At 32.4% G+C, this 17,332-nt stretch overlaps 1 protein-coding gene across 2 annotated transcripts in view; it reads right to left on the bottom strand.

Moving 5' to 3' along the window:
* LOC149901906 (sodium channel protein 60E-like) overlaps window positions 1-17,332 on the bottom strand; it is an 88,359-nt gene that overhangs the window by 29,633 nt on the left and 41,394 nt on the right. For both annotated transcript variants that reach the window (XM_090110786.1, XM_090110785.1), the window contains exon 3: window positions 1,035-1,255. In XM_090110786.1, the coding sequence (XP_089966912.1) occupies window positions 1,035-1,255 (221 nt within the window). The remainder of the gene's footprint in view (window positions 1-1,034; window positions 1,256-17,332) is intronic.

Below are 17,332 nucleotides of genomic sequence, written 5' to 3'. Positions count from 1 at the left end.
AAGAATTTTTCACATCGGACCAGTAGTTCCTGAGACTAGCGCGTTCAAACAAATAAACTCTTCAGCTTATAAATACAACAATTTTCGATTTGATAACTGTTACGATATCATGTTTTAAAATAGCACTCAAACATTTGAGCATGAATATTAATTCTAACACTACTAAATAACTGGCTTTAAAGTTATCTGAAAAGCGGATGTCGGACGCTAACGGCAAATCAACTCAAATGAAATGGGATAGTCTGAATATATTGCCATATTTTATTAAAACATTGATTTATTTTAAAACGTATTTTATGAAATAATAATGCAGAATTCTATGCATATAAAATTAAAACTCTTGTTTTATTCTGAGGAATAATAGTATCTATAGTCTGTCCACTATAAGAATTGCTTTTTGACAGCTCGACGGGTGATACCAGAAGTGATGTTCAAAAGATTATCGATTGTGATACCATTTCAATTATAAATTAAAAATATTATCATAAATCGAATCAGGTACGTAAATAATAATTACAACGTAAACGTACTAATAAGATATGTAATAATAAGACCACATATCTATGCATTGTATGTTAAAACTAAACTAAACTAATATTTTATTATTTATTGGTTTCTATCTTACAATTTGGTTGTCTTTACGTTTAAATTATATAACATAATAGAAGAGTTATTCTGCATCGGATATATTTTACAGAGTATTTCTATCGATTATTATAATCTATCGACCCATCATTGAATAATTCTGTGTAGACATCACTAAGTGGGCGGGACCTGTCCATGAAGAACGATAATTATTTGTATGACATTTTAACATAGACAATACAATCCTTCATAGGCGTGAAGCTGTCAAAAAGCAAATAATATAATGGACAGAGTATAATAATGAAATCTGAATACAGTAATTGTAATTTGTATACTCATATTTAAAATTGAATCATCATAACATATTCTACCTAATATTCAAAGATAACTCAGATTATTTTATTCAGAATAATCCTTATTATTTATTCAAAATAATATAATCAACTCACCAGGCATTATAGAAACAGTTTTGAGCGCTCTAAGCACCCTGAAGGTCCTCAAACCAGCCAGATTTCCCACCTCCATTCCAATGGTAGCATACCCCGATGTGATCACAACAAAGTCCAGCCAATTCCACGGGTTGCGTAAGTATGTGTACTTGTTCAGAATAAACCCCTTCGCTATGCACTTGATTATCATCTCCGCCGTATAGATCGCCAGGAAAATGTACCTGGAACGAAGTTTTAATTAGTTTATATGTTTAATTAGTACCTACCTATATAGAAAAATGTTATTACATATGATATTTCTAACAAAGCCTTTTCTAATTAATAAAATCAATAGGATTAGACAACGTATATGAAAACAGATATTATTTCAGTGAATTTCAAACAATAAATAATATCTCAATTAGATTAATAAACAACAAATAAATTCCAATCTAATATACATGTAAATTAAACCACTAGTTCTATTACATAGAAACTATATTTCATCAGGAATATCAAATCTTCATTCCCGCTTCAATAAGACCAGCCGCAAACTATCAAGATGGGATATTGCATTGCTGAAGTGACGACTATTCCTTCAAATTAATGAACATTGGTAATAATTAATTAGTATTTTATAAGATAATCAATTGATAATCGATTGATCAATTCGCAAATAATAAAATAATGTGTTTTAATTTTATAGTGTAATTTTGAAAATATGGATTGTAAATTATTGAGAAATAAATATGTGTACCTGAAAAATCATTTTGCAGATGTATGTTTTGATAAATATATCAAACGATACATGAACGATACAGGGAAATATTTAATTGTTGCATTTTTCACGATATGCCGCGCCGCTGCGTTTTAAAAATAAATCGAATTCGAAACAACAATTCTAAAAAGTAGATATGTTTATAATGTGCCAGTAACAAAAAAAAAACATTTATTTTTTAATACCGTGTGATCAACATGTACTGGCTGAATAGCATTATCGCCACAGATCTGCTAGATCTGTGATTATCGCATTTTTTTTATTTATTATCTGTGTACATTGCATACAATTCGTACATTTACAACGAAATAATTTAAAAAATAAGATATAATATTTCTTTAGCTTATACTTGAAAGTTGAAATGAATATTAAACAAGATATTATTTAAATGAGAAGTTTATTAAATTCAATCTTAAAATATATTGATTTGAAGATAAAATTGTCATCTCATTGTCTGGGTGAACGGCTTCATTATGCCCGAAGGCGTTTAATATAGCTTGACGTTATCCAGCTATGGTAGCGCCATTGAGAATATCTCCTTCAAGATTCCTTAACATTTAGCGCAATGAGGTTTGAACATTGGTTATGTTATGATCGGAATTATGACATTACTAGTTTAACTTTGGTTATTTATTTATTTATTTTATTTATTTATTAGAAAACAAAATTTCACATTTGTTTACAACACAATTTTGCGATGCGAAACCTTACGAGGTTTGTAGCAACGCTCACAGTCGCATAAACACCGTTTGTTATTCGCAAGGAAGACAAAAGATGTAACTACATAAACCGGTTCCTTATCTATTCATGACATACAAATACAGGGTGTTCATTACAATGTTGTTTTTTATGTTTATTTTATTGTTTTAATTAATTCGTGAAAATATCTTTTGTATATTATTTTGTAGTTTTTAATATTAACATCCTTCTTGAGTTTTTGTGGCATAGAATTAAGTATAGTGGGTAATAAGAAATTTGCCGTACGCTTCCCATAAAAATTGTGTACTTTAGGAATAATTAATTTATTATTAGTTATTTGTCTGGTAGCAAACTGATGCGAGATGGGATTTTGAAAGTTTATGTTGTGAAATTGTTCTATGAGAAAAAACTTTTGAAACATTTGTCTTATTGGCAGTACATTACAATAGCTAAATAGTTCGAGAGGTTTATCTTTAAACTTGTTTTTAATATTAATAGGTACAATTTTTTTTATTAGTCTTAGTTGTAAATTTGTGATTCTATCGATGTAAGTATTAAATGTGCGTCCATAACTTGTGATACCGTACTGTATTATTGATTCTGCCAATGATCTGTAGATAGAAAGAAGAATTTTGTATGGTACTTTATTTCTGATGATATAAAATTTTGAGAGTATGGCTCTAAGTTTATCACACAGAAAGTCTATATGATGGTTCCAATTAAATCTATTATCAACAATTAGTCCTAAGTAAGTATAATAAGGCACTTGGTCCACACATTCACACGAGCAGTCCGGGTTATAATATGTAGCTTTGTGAAGACATACGTGATTGTGTGCCGTGATTTTAAAATTATTAAAGTTTTTCAAATGACTCGAGTGTACATGTACTATTTTTGTTTTCTTAACATTTATGACAAGACCCGCGTCGTGCGACCACATTAGGATACGCGTAAAATCTTCCTGCAACTGTTGAGCTGCAGTATTAATATTTTTGTCTGAGGCTATTAGACAGGTGTCATCAGCATATTGATAGATAGAACAGTGGTTGATAACATGTTCCATATCATTTACATACGCCAAGTACAATAAAGGTCCTAACACAGAGCCCTGTGCTGTACCCTCGGTGACGGTCATTTCATTGCTCATTTCATCGCCTACTTTTACACGAAATTTTCTATTAGCAAGATAATCTTTAAACCATCCCAGAAGAGGTCCACGAATACCAGAGTTGTCTAGTTTATGTATAAGAGTGTCATGCCTGAGTGTATCGAATGCCCTACTATAATCGATAAATAATAGCAGTACATGTTTTTTGTTATCGAGACATGAGTTTACTTCATCTGTAAATTTTGACAAAAGTTGTGAAGTTGACTTACACGGTTGAAATCCAAATTGAGAGACAGATAAAATTTTATTTTCGGCATAGAAATTCTGCATTTGTTCGGCTATAATTTTTTCCACGATTTTGTCTAATACCGGAAGAATGGTTATCGGGCGATAATTTTCATACTCACTTCGCGTACCCTTTTTGTGAATAGGTCGGATTATTCCAGTTTTCAACTCTATAGGATATTTAGCATTAACAATAGATGCATTAATAAATTTAACTATAATGTCTACGATTTTAGTGCATATATTTTTTATGTCAATACATCGAATGTTGTCGAATCCGGGAGCTTTATTGATATTAAGTTTTTTAATTATATTACATACTTTTTCTCTGTTAGCTTTTTTAAGTAGCATTGATTTATTTTGCGGATAATAATAATCATTTTCACATAATAGACGCTTATTGCATTTAGGAATAATTTTTTTGATACTATAATAAAATCTTACAGTAAGTACACAATTAAATTATTTATTTCTTTCACTCGCTTGTGCAATATAAGCAAAATAAATGCATTGAAATAAAATAAAACGATTTAATACAATGCAAACAAAAAAAAAAAAATATGTAAAAGTATTAAACATAATATTTTCAGTACGCTTTAGCTGAGAATACTATGTATTGATCTACCATGTGAAGGTAAACTTTGCTTTGTTCAAAGAACTATTATAATAATCAATTAATTCTATTGTAATAAGGAACTTATGAAATTACTTAGCTACTATACAAATTAAAATGCTTTAAAAATCACAAATGATTCCAAAAAATATTTTTGTTTTAATAGAATATTTTTTGTTTTCACCGTCATAATTAATTACCCTTAAAGATGTTCAAGGCCAGAGTAATTTAATGTTTTATTTAATTGGTCGTTAATAATCTCGTTTCAAAACAGATTTATGTTAAAGTGCATGCAATAATAACATTAGCGTGTAATAGAGCAGGCTCCAAGGAGATGTTCGTTTGCATAAATAGCGGACCTAAATCTGACTTCTGATATATATTGTATAGATCCCAGACATCCTATAGACAGATGTTGCCAACCAGTTTTGTGGTCCCCGTCCCCGCACCCCGGTAATTAAATATGGCATACAAAGAAAAAAATAAACATTTCCAAAACATGCCGCGTGGGGTATCAAATGAAAGAGCTTATTGAGTAGATCACGAATATATAGCATACTATAACATTTCTTACACTTTCTCTAAGTTTTTTTAGAAAATTTACGAAAATGGTCCATTTTTGAGTTAACTTTAAACCACTATAGATTGAAAACTCATGAATATATTTTTTAAATTATTATTTTAAATAATTAACAATAGTCCATTGTTGACGATTCAATAGACTCAATAGTTCGTACAGTGAAATAGTTGCATGGGGGAGTGGGGGAAGCATTCAAAGATGGCGAGTATATTTTCAAGTTTATGCCAGAAATAAAGGCCTAATACAAAAATATCGGTGTCAGGGCTTAGAATAATTATCTCTGCACTGTCGTTGTGTTTGACAGAATGAAAAATATGGCAGAACATTCTTGAATCAGCCTCTTAACTTCATCAGCCTCTTCTAAACTTGAAAATATACTCGCCATCTTTGAATGCTCCCCCCACTCCCCCATGCAACTATTTCACTGTACAAACTATTGAATCGTAAACAATGGACTATTGTTAATTATTTAAAATAATAATTTAAAAAATATATTCATGAGTTTTCAATCTATAGTGGTTTAAAGTTAACTCAAAAATGGACCATTTTCGTAAATTTTCAAAAAAATCTTAGAGAAAGTGTTAAGAAATGTTATAGTATGCTATATATTCGTGATCTACTCAATAAGCTCTTTCATTTGATACCCCACGCGGCATGTTTTGGAAATTTTTATTTTTTTCTTTGTATGCCATATTTAATTACCATTGTGGGGAGAGGGGGACCACAAAACTGGTTGGCAACATCTGTCTATAGGATGTCTGGGATCTATACAATATATATCAGAAGTCAGATTTAGGTCCGGTATTTTTGCAAACGAAACTCCACTGAGAGTCCGGTCTATAAGCCTTGAATAATTATATTGTAGATGCAAATTATGTCATTGTACAAACTAATTCTTTGTTTTCATAATCCGTACTACAATATTATGAGTGCGAAAGTCTGTCTGTTGGTCTGTCTGTATGTATGTCTCTTCTCCACTTTTAAGCCACTGAACTGATTTGGATGAAATTTAGTGCAGTAATAATATGAGACGTAAGAAAGGACATACGATAGATTTTATCCTATATTTTATTTATTCGTTCTTAAGACTAGATATAAATTTTCCATTGATAACACTGCTTCTATAAAGTACAATATAAAAGATTACTCGCCAAAACTGAAAGCAAAGTAACATAATGACTATTAATTCTGTTAGCATTATACCGGGGATGCACTAACTCGATACCGTAGACGCTGAACGCTCAATTAAGCGTAACTAATTGGGTTACATCCTGTGTCTGCCGAAAAGATTCTATCGTAAAATATTAATAGAATTGTTTCAATTTAGACCCGAGGGCGATTCAATAAATACTTAGCCTACAAAAAGTATACGAAAATTTTGGAAAAATGGCAATTTATTTTTCAACGTAGTCTCCTTTTAGGTTGATACACTTAGCCCAGCGATGTTCCAACTTTTTTAACCCGTCCGAAAAATAGGTTTTCTCAAACTCTGCAAAATAGGCCTCCGTGGCGGCGATAACCTCCTCATTTGATCCGTACCTATTCCCGGCGAGTGATTTTTTCAGGTTAGGAAACAAAAAGAAGTCACAAGGGGCCAAATCTGGAGAATACGGTGGATGAGGCAGCAATTCGTACCGTAATTCGACCAATTTGGCCATGGCAACGGCAGACGTGTGAACCGGTGCGTTGTCGTGGTGAAACAGCACCTTTTTCTTAGCCAGATGGGGTCGTTTTTCTTTAATTCGGTGTCGAATCGGCCCAGTAAATCGGCATAGTAAAGCCCTGTAATTGGTTTACCCTTCTCGAGGTAATCGATGTAGATCACTCCTTGTGAATCCCAGAAAACGGTGGCCATAACTTTTCCGGCCGATTTTACAGTTTTCGCCTTCTTTGGGGCACGTTCCCCGGTCTGGATCCATTGTTTTGATTGCTCCTTGGTCTCTGGTGTGTACCAGTGAATCCAGGTTTCATCGACGGTCATAAAACGACGCAAAAACTCTCCTGGATTCCGCTTAAACAGCGCCAAACACGTCTCCGATGTGGACTCACGGTTGCGCTTGTTTTCCGGTGTGAGTAAATGCGGCACCCATCGCGCCGACAGCTTTCTCATGCTGAGTTCCTCGTGAAGTATATGATGCACTGTTCCTTCTGAAATGCCTACAGTCTCAGCTAGCTCCCGAACCTTCAATCGGCGATCTGCCAATACGAGATCATGGAATTTTTTTATGTTTTCCTCCGTAGCAGCTCTTTTCGGTGCACCTGGACGTGGTTCATCAAAAACCGACGTACGGCCACGTGCAAACTCGTTGAACCAATTTTTGACGGTGGCCATCGATGGAGAAGAGTCACCGCACACAGAATCTAAGCGCTCTTTGATTTCGATGCGCGTTTTCCCGTCCAAAAATAGAAATCGAATCACCGAACGATATTGCTCTTTTTCCATTTTTGCAAAACCGATCGACACGTTCGCTTCCATAAGTTGTCAAATTAAAACAAATGAAGGGATTAGAATGAAAATTAAAAAAAATAATTAAAAAAGAATGAGCTACACTATGGTAAACCTCTTTTGAAAAAATAGCGCCCTCTGGCGATGAGGCTAGGTACTTATTGAATGCACCAGGTATTTCGGGCTCTTTTTAAGGCTGCGAGCCGGCTTTTTATTTTTTGGCAGTTCGACTTATTGTTGAGGGAAATATTGTTTTATATTTTTAGATTAGAATATGAATTTCTAAATGAAATCAACCCATTCTAAATTTATACTTAACATGTTGAAAATAAAACGTTATTTGACCGGTACAGGTGATCAATATTACCTAGACGACGTTGTACCAAAATAATACGAACACAGGTTTCATACACAGGTTTCATAGTCTACATATTTTCCTATAAAATAGCAGCGTGATTATTTCCGAAAAACTTTAATACGCTGCAGTGCAATTAAAATAATAAAACATTAATAAAAATTCAATAAACTTTATTTTTGTTGAGTGATTTTTAATATAAAGTGAAGTAAGATATAGGATAATTTTGATTACGCTCTCAGTGAATAATCAATTTATTGGATGTGAGAATTACACGACTAATTTATTAGGCGATTTTGATGACAAATATGAAAATGGCAAAGGTCGTTCCAATAATATTAATGTTTTAGTTTTAAATCAGGTCATTACCCTCACTATAGGCATCGTAACAAGCTCGTAGAGAACACGGAATGACTATGATATTTGAAACTTCGCGTAAATACAGAAAAATATTGCAAATACAAGATAATGATATGATCCAGATGAGTTTTCTCGGAGAAAAATCTTTCATTTAAAATGAATTATCCGTACAGCGAGCTCAGCTCAGTCATTGTTACAATAATCCTATAATTTGATATTAATCTTACGAGATTTAATGGTTGCTTTTAAAAACTATTTACTGTTGTATTGTTTTAATATTTTTAAACTATATTTTATAGAAAAGTTGTACCTACTGAATGGATTTGAATTAATTATTAACTAAAATTCTAGTTTAAATTTTCGCCATTACATTTCAATTAAAACTTAATCGATCAGTGGTAAATATCTTCAGTTTTTGCTAATATTTGCCAGAAGAAAGAAAAAATAATCGATGAATAATATATTTTCCCGCTTGAATCAGGGAATTAAGAATATTAACAATACCCTTAATAAAATTATACAGTTTTTAATATGCTTCAATATAAATATCTATCACTATAAATAAATATTTCGTTAGGTTTAATCTACTCGAGAGCAAATCTGCGAATTGTGATCGTGTCGTTGGCAGGCATCCCTCCAGCTAGACTGATTTAGAGCGACACTCAAATCTAGCCCATATTCGATAAGAGAGATGTATTCCTCTATTACATTATTAGCCGTCCTATACACGCATCAAGTAATATTATTCAGTACTTAAATATAGAACCTATGGGTTGGCAACACAAAATTTTGGTTCTGTAGAACTAGAAGTCCTAGATATTGCTAAACGAGTGTTGTTTTATTGCTACTTATTCGGACGATTAAAAATCGCTCATCATCTTACTAATCTAATAAACGAAAAAATATCTTTCTCGAGCTCTAGTGGACGAAATATAACCATGTACGATAACATTAATGCCAATTTGTCAATTATGGTATTTCTAAGTCACAGGATGGTAGATTATCCGCACCCTGATGATAAGAGAAGTTCACTTCAATCAGATATAGGCCAGACCCTTACTTATCTTAAATCTCAAATTTTCCGTGACGATATAATAATCTTCTCTTTGCGAGTCAATTAGTTCAACAAGTATCAATGCTCATAATCCAGACCGTATTAATATACGTATAACTAAACGTATATATGTCAAGGTATTCCAATTATATTGTGCAATTCATAATCGTAGGTGTATATGCCGCGTTAGGCACTCATTAATCAATGTCTCATTTATGGTTATTTTATGAATAATTACTTAGTAATCAGGCAGTCCGCAATACGATAATCAATATGCTAGTATTCTGTTTCAGTCAACAACAATATAACAATATATTAGTATATCTATACTATCTATACTAATATTATAAAGAGGAAAGGTTTGCAATTATGTATGTATGTATGGTTTTCACGCATAAACAGTAGTTTCTAAATTCTAAGGTCCTATTGGACCGATTTTGATGAAATTTGGCACAGATAATCTTTAGATCCTGAGAAAGAACATAGGCTACCTTTTATTGCGAAACTAGCTGTGCCCGCGACTTCGTCCGCGTGGAATAGTGACTGCATAGTAGGTAGTTACTACTTAACTTTTATTGAATAAACACGTACTACCATAAATAATTAAACGAACTGTTAGTAAAATTTATTACTAAACTGAGCTAAAAAATAAAAATAAATTCCTTCCTTGTATGGATGTTTTTGACAATATATATAACCGTTTCTACGAAAAATCTATTTTTTCATTCGTTGATCTCAAAAATAAAAATTCCAATCACCAGAACGACAGGAAATTTTAATAATTTATTTTTAATTGTGTTTTGCACAATTTTGTTAAATTACGACTGGATGAAAATTTTGTTCGTGGTCGTCGTCGTCGTTGGTAAGGTGAACAAATCCTTATCCAAACATCATACGCTTAAGACAATAATTAGTATCGATAGCGGATTCTATTCCTTTGCGTTTTGACGTTTGTCTCAGCGCTCAGATCTTTCCTGTCTCACGCCGTAGTAACTAAACCGTTTAGACCGTGCAATAAAAATTAAATAAAAAAAAAACTCAACGCAACGAAGAAAAGTGCATAGAAAAAGGAAAAAATGTTGTGTGGTTTTATGAAACCACGGTAAAAGTGAAACTTAGGCACAAAATTATCGTATTTGTACGATAATGACTCCGAACACTGCTTTATACCTACTCGGCAGCCGACCGTCACGCGACATGCGCTACACAGACCAAAAAGTTTGAGACGATGTAATAAAAGTTTCACTAATTTTACAAACTTCCCGAAGATCTTTAAAAATAAATACCATTTTAAATATTTATAAAAATAAAAAAAACAAAGTCATCGGGGCTGCCATACCATCATTATCATATCATATACAATTATATTTTTTTTATAATGGTACTTAATTTTAAAGATAGTCGGGAAGTTTGTAAAATTATTATTTATTCCTTTTCCTTCGTTGCGTTGGGTTTTTCTTTTTAATTTTTAAATTTTTAACTTCGGTTTCTTATTTTCATGTGATATTTTCAAGTGAGCGAGACCTACCTCTACCTCCATAAATTACATTCCTACATCATATTGATATCTATAAGTTTGTTGCTCCTTGACATCTTTTAAGTTGGGCCGTAACCGTGCACAAATTGTAATGGATCACAGTGGCAAAAGAAGTGGTATCTTTAGGAAAAAAAATTGCCAAGAGCCAGGCCTATGTGGCTTTGAGTAGAGTTCAAAATTTCCAGGGTGTGGCTATCCTCTCGCTCCCATATCCCCCTCTTCTTTCACAGACTTTCAACCCTTCTCTTTCCACACCTAGTAAATGGCAGAACCGATTTTGATGTAAACCATACTATCTAATTATACCTATATGTACACGTCATATCCTGTCGTTTGATGCTCCATTTGGTTTATTTATCTAACCACTGTCACCCCTAAATGTAATAAACGGATGAACCGATTTCGATAAAACACGTTGCTCTTTTATATTTTGATATGCCGCTTGAGTATATTATTTGACCACATTCGATTATTGTTCATTCCCACTTTCACCGCTGTAATCTAATAAATGGATAAACTGAATTGGATAAAAATATAACTAATATTTTTTCCCACATTCCCACTTTTACCTCTATATACCTAGGTATAATAAATGGATGAACCGATTTTGATACACTTTATCTAAGAACCAGCGTCGGAAAATATGCTGCCTAACACGCATCTAATTCGTATTACCTGTTAGCGAGCTACGGTGGCACAAACAGACAAACATAGCGGTCAAACACTTATCACCCATCTTTTTGATGGTTAAAAGGGGTTAAAAATATAATACGAAATAATTTAAAGGACATTTTATGTATAAAATTTACCTAGAAGTAAGCATAATTCTAATTTGACCCCTTCCCCCCCTACTACCTCAGCTTACCCCCCCACCCTTGGGGACTTTCGATATGATCACCTGGACATTTATAAGGAATGTAGCGTATAACAGATAACTTACGTTTTATCGTACACTGTATAGTGTACAATAGAATGCCTTTGCAAATGTTCGCCGTGAATACTTAAATGGTCATAACTTTTTTATTTACAAACCGATTAACATGAAATAAACACTTAATGTTAAATGAAGATTACCACAATATATTGGTGAAAACCGCATCTAAATCGGATAAGCCGTTTCTGAGATTAGCGTGCACAAACATACAGACAAACAGACAAAAAAAATTATAACTACAGTTTTGGGTTTGAGATCGATTTAATAATAACCCCTGCTATTTTTTTTACATATTTTCATTGTACAGACATCACTTTTCTAGAATTTTATTATAATATGTATTGAATATTGATTGACCACGCGCAAGGTTACTAATTTCCACTACATCCTCACGCAAATCGTCAATTTTTATGAACATTGAATCTGTAAATAAAAAAAAATCAAAAGATAAGTATACTTTTAAGTGATAAGTGTAATTTTAATAAAAAGCTACTAACAAATAAAGTTTTATCAAGAACTAAAGTGACCTTCTTTGGGCGTATAATATAGTCTTGTAAAAGTTATACATGATAAAAATAAAATTTCATCATTTTCTTATTTTGTCATAACTTTAACTAATTAAAAACATGAGTCTAACTATATAATTATAATAAACAATAAATATAAAAGCTACAACTTACCTTTTGTGGGAACGCAAGAAGGCGAAAATTAAAAAAAAGCCGAAGATTTTTAAAAATGTAACCAATGAACACAATCATTGTTATCTACTATTACCCAAAGAGAATACAAATCTATTACCTATATAACTGTAACTAACATCAAATAATAAACATCTACCCTCACTTATAAAAATTTAGTATATTCACATGAAATATAAGCGCACCTGAAATTTACTCTGGGAAGATATGAATTATTTAACTTTAAAAAAAAAAACAAACTCACCAACATCATAATATTTAAATTATGAATTTCCAAGGAGCGTTAATATTATGTAAATTGATTTAATTTTAATGAAATCTCATAGATGGCGCTGTTTTAAATTTGTCTTTATACTATTAAGATTCATTATACTGTTTCTCTGCCAAAATTACTTAAATGATGTAGTTTTTATAGTGTAAAGGTAGACAATAGCATGGCTTACTCAAAGACAACATTTAAACATGAGTCTTTATATTGTACGCTGTCGTAGTACACGGAATACGTAAGAAAAATAAAGGTTCACAGCTCCTCCCCCGAAGGTGATAGCATGATAATATGTATATAACAGCCTGACCCGACCTGTTAGTAATATTCATGCAAAATTTGAAGTAAATCCGTGCAGTACTTTCTGAGATTAGCCTGGACAAACATACAGACAAACAGACAAACAGACAAACCGACAAACAGACAAACAGACAAAAATTCTAAAAACTATGTTTTTGGCTTCTATATCGATTATAGATCATGGATTATGTATTCTTTTAAAAAAATATTCAATGTACAGTTTTGACTTTCCTACGATTTTATTATATGTATAGATATGTACCACGGGCGAAGCCGGGGCGGACCGCTAGTTATTATATTTTATCAACCTACTTAGTGTAAGCTTGGCTTATATCATAAGAGGATCTTACTTTTATGTAATTTACAAGCCAAAGTGATTAGCATCCTTATTTAAAGTGACGTTAACGTGGCTCTTTATCTCCCCAACACAGTTCTTTAAAAAGCGATTGATTAAGATCTATTGGCTTTCTTGAATAAATTAGCATATCTTATAAATCACGAGACGACGATATCGCAATTTCAAATCTTGGTTAAGTCATAAAATTAATTCGGAACAAAACTTTCTTTGATTACTTCTATTCGCTCTTGACGGTATTTGGTAATTTTAGGGGAATCTGTTTTTGACATTTATGAAGGTTCGTTTCTTTATGCTTTGTTGGATTTTAATAGAATTTGAGTGTTAAATTGTATTTAATCTGAAATAATTTATCTTTTATAACCCTCTACTGCTAAGGGTTTAAAATTGTTTCAGGAGATTGAAAAAGAAACGATAGCATCGTTATTATTATTGTGAACAATTGCACGATTTATACCTAGTCACTACAATTGTTTTGCATTTGGTATAATTAGTAATAGCATAACTGCTACTAAAAGAAATTCGATGTGCTTTGCTACGGTACTCGGCCAATTCTGAAAACAATTTCAAGGCACGAGCGAAGGTAAAAAGTTCTCAAGCGTCGCAATTCGCAAAATAGTAGTGTTTCGGGCATTTCGTAGTTTATTTATACAAAATCGTGCTTGAAATAAGTCGCATTAGGATTGCACACAAAGCACGGGTCTTGAATTTAAAATTAGTTAGCTTAACTTTTGATTTCAAGAACGTTATTTGGTTTACGTAAGAACTTATTCGAGGATTCATTTAATGCATTACTTAGCATGCAAATTTTGTTGGTATACGTCGCAAACTTTAGAGTAAATATACACTGCTATGTGGAGATATGTTTAATATACGTGTATGTAAGAGATTTGCTGGATGAAAACGTGAAAATTTTAAAATTACTTTGCTAGAAATAAGTGTCATTACAAAACTGGGTATGCTAGCAGTGGCCCGGGGTTTTACTTGATTTGATCATAGCACGGAAAACTGACATTATTATGGGATGTATCCTCGTTAAATGAACAACCTATCCAAAAATAAATTTTTCAATTCGATCTAGTAGTTCCTGAGTAATCTCAGGAATCGACCAATTATTATTGCTTGTACGCGCATTAGCGCGCTAATTGGTCGATTTAAATACAATGGCAATGAGTCTATATCAGTCCATATTCAATTAATAAAACGTATTTTTACAACAAATTAAAGGTGCTTTATCAGAGGCAAAATGTATTTTAGAATAATACAACCCCGTTGAGTACGAGGGTTGACAAGGGAAGCTGTTATAAGGTAGAGTATTTGTACAGGACCAACTCCGAAGATCCCCAAAACATTATTATAATACCTTCCTTGATAAATATAAATATAGGCAAATCTATATATCTCTACGAAACTTGCTAGAGGTAGAATTCTGGACTTTGACGATATATTGGAAATATATTAGAGTGACTCTACATTCTTAAAATTACTACCCTTACTATAACTTCTCTGTCCGTTTGAACTTATTTGATTGTGTTTGTACACCTTGAAACCTGTTATGATCGGAGAGGTAAACATTTCGAAAGCTTTAATAAAATTAATAATTTATAATGTTAAGTGCATTTTCTCCATAAGGATTAAAAAAATATCCCGTCGTAACAAATTCGTAGAGCAGTTTTCTTTTGAAACGTCTTTTCAAAATCGATTACGGTTCACCATTTTCTGTTTCCACCTAGTTATTTATGCAGTGAGTAATGTTAATTCAATAGTGCACGATCGACGTGTTGTTTGAAACAGAAAGTACACATACAACAATTAAATAGCTGCCACACGCGTGCCCCTTATGTTTACCGACTACATAAAACACGACATTTATTTTAAAATAAAAACGGTGTACGATACAACGCAGTACGGTTGACTTCAAATATTACACGTGTATTGATGTTTGAAGCAGGTTGAAAAATGAATGCATTTAAATATGTGTGATAAGTTTCATTAATCAAATAATTTGTTAATTCTTCTCAGTTCTTATCATAGAACATAATTTATTTTAGCTTAAACATTAGCTACTTACAAATGTATTCTGTGTGAATCACTGTTTAAAGCTTCAATTAAATATATATTCCTGTTATAATCGCGTATTCAATTCGTAAATCCATATACCTACATAATACATTTCTCGACGCGTGTTTCGATCCCTCAAAATGTAATCTACATTAATAAACAGACACCCCATTATATTGAGTACATGATTATACGTTCTAGTAAATAGAAATTGAGCTGCTAAATATTCATAAAACCAGCTACATAAAGCCGGCTACACACGTACCTGCCGCAGGGGCAATATTGAAATTGCACGCTTAATTGCCTCCTTAATTGTGATGTGTATAGACAAGCAGGGGCAATTTTTAAATAAGCCTCTTTGGCCTTTTAATTGCTACTGCCGTGCAACCGAGATTGTCCCTGCGGCAGGTGTGTGAATAGCCCGCTTAATCGTTTGGGATTGACACTCGGTACGCATTCGCTGGCCACGTATCGATGGATCTGTTAATTTGCGGGATTGCTTTCCACGACTGGACAAGCAATGCAATGTATCAATCCATCACTTGTGTAGTGTTTAGTTTTGTTGGCAGATTCAATAGCTTGTGTGCTATTTTTAAACGATTTTCAGTATACTAAACAACTTTAAAAGTAGTTTCGGAGAGTAAGAGGAAATTATTTTCAATACTTATGTGTAAATAAATGTTTTATTGGGTTTAGGTGATCATGTTGGAAAAATAGATACCTAAAAAATAAGAATTGCATAATTACAAATTATTTTATAGCTTTTAAGATGTGAGATATGATAATTGTTTTTTCTTCATACGATACGCATCAAATCTCATAGTAGATGCACCTCCCTAAGTGATTTGATACTTCATCATATTTAAATTTATTCTATCATTATAAATCATCCCCTTCAACAAAAACTTTAAAAATATTCACACAGGAAGTTTAAATATAGCGCAATAATCTAAGTCAATAAAGTATGCTATGCAAGGGTAAACGGATTATCAACTCGACCGAATACTACGAAGCTTCCGGCAATCGATACTTGTTGATCAAACACCTAGAACAGTATAATGCTATCTTAGTGACCTATTTACCTATATACGGGATTATATGGTTACAAGATGATTGAGGATGATATGGGGATGAGATCGGCTTAAGTCAACCTTGTAGGATGATCAAATTATCATAAACTAGCTGTGCTCCGTGGTTTTACCCGCAGTACTCCGCTCCTGTTGGTTTCAGCGAGATGATATATGACTTATAGCATTCCTCAATAAATGGGCTATCTAACACTGAAATAAATTTTTCAAACCGGATCAGTAGTTCCCGAGATTAGCGCGTTCAAACAAATAAACTCTTCAGCTTTATAATATTAGTATTGATTACTATAAAATATATGCATATTTGTATGAAATCAATCCATTGTGAATCAGTTATTTTTATGTACAAAAATATTGAAATACTTAAATTGTAACGAGTTCATAACTAAATTTGTAATTGGTAACAAATGTGTTTTTTGTATGTATGATTTAAGACAGTGCTTAATATACGCAGTACTTACAAATTATAAAATCTTCCTGACAAAAAAAGCCTAAATAAAGCTTGTAAGTAAAGTATTTCAATTGCTAAATTATCACATTTTATATCTACACGGACAGCATTTTTAAAGTAAAATTTGTCCCCCAGATTTATGTTCTCTTCAGATATATGGAGCTGTCTTCCGGACAAACAAGATCTCCACGATATATTACAAGGCTTGAAATGAGGCGACTTGTCAACAAGCTCCTTACACTGTTCCAACGAAATTACGGCTTATTTTATTGAATTATAAGGCTCCTTGGCTGAGGGTAACGTTCTTTTATTACGTTTTTCTATTCTACTTTCATGGTTTAGTTTATTTTTA

This window comes from Colias eurytheme, chromosome 16, assembly GCF_061535395.1.
Source record: "Colias eurytheme isolate Ceu_HAF_F1 chromosome 16, ilColEury1 Martin Lab GWU primary, whole genome shotgun sequence".
NCBI classification, from domain to species: Eukaryota; Metazoa; Arthropoda; class Insecta; order Lepidoptera; family Pieridae; genus Colias; species Colias eurytheme.
The sequence above is the reverse complement of the archived record's forward strand: the minus strand, read 5'-3'. Positions and strand labels throughout refer to the sequence as shown.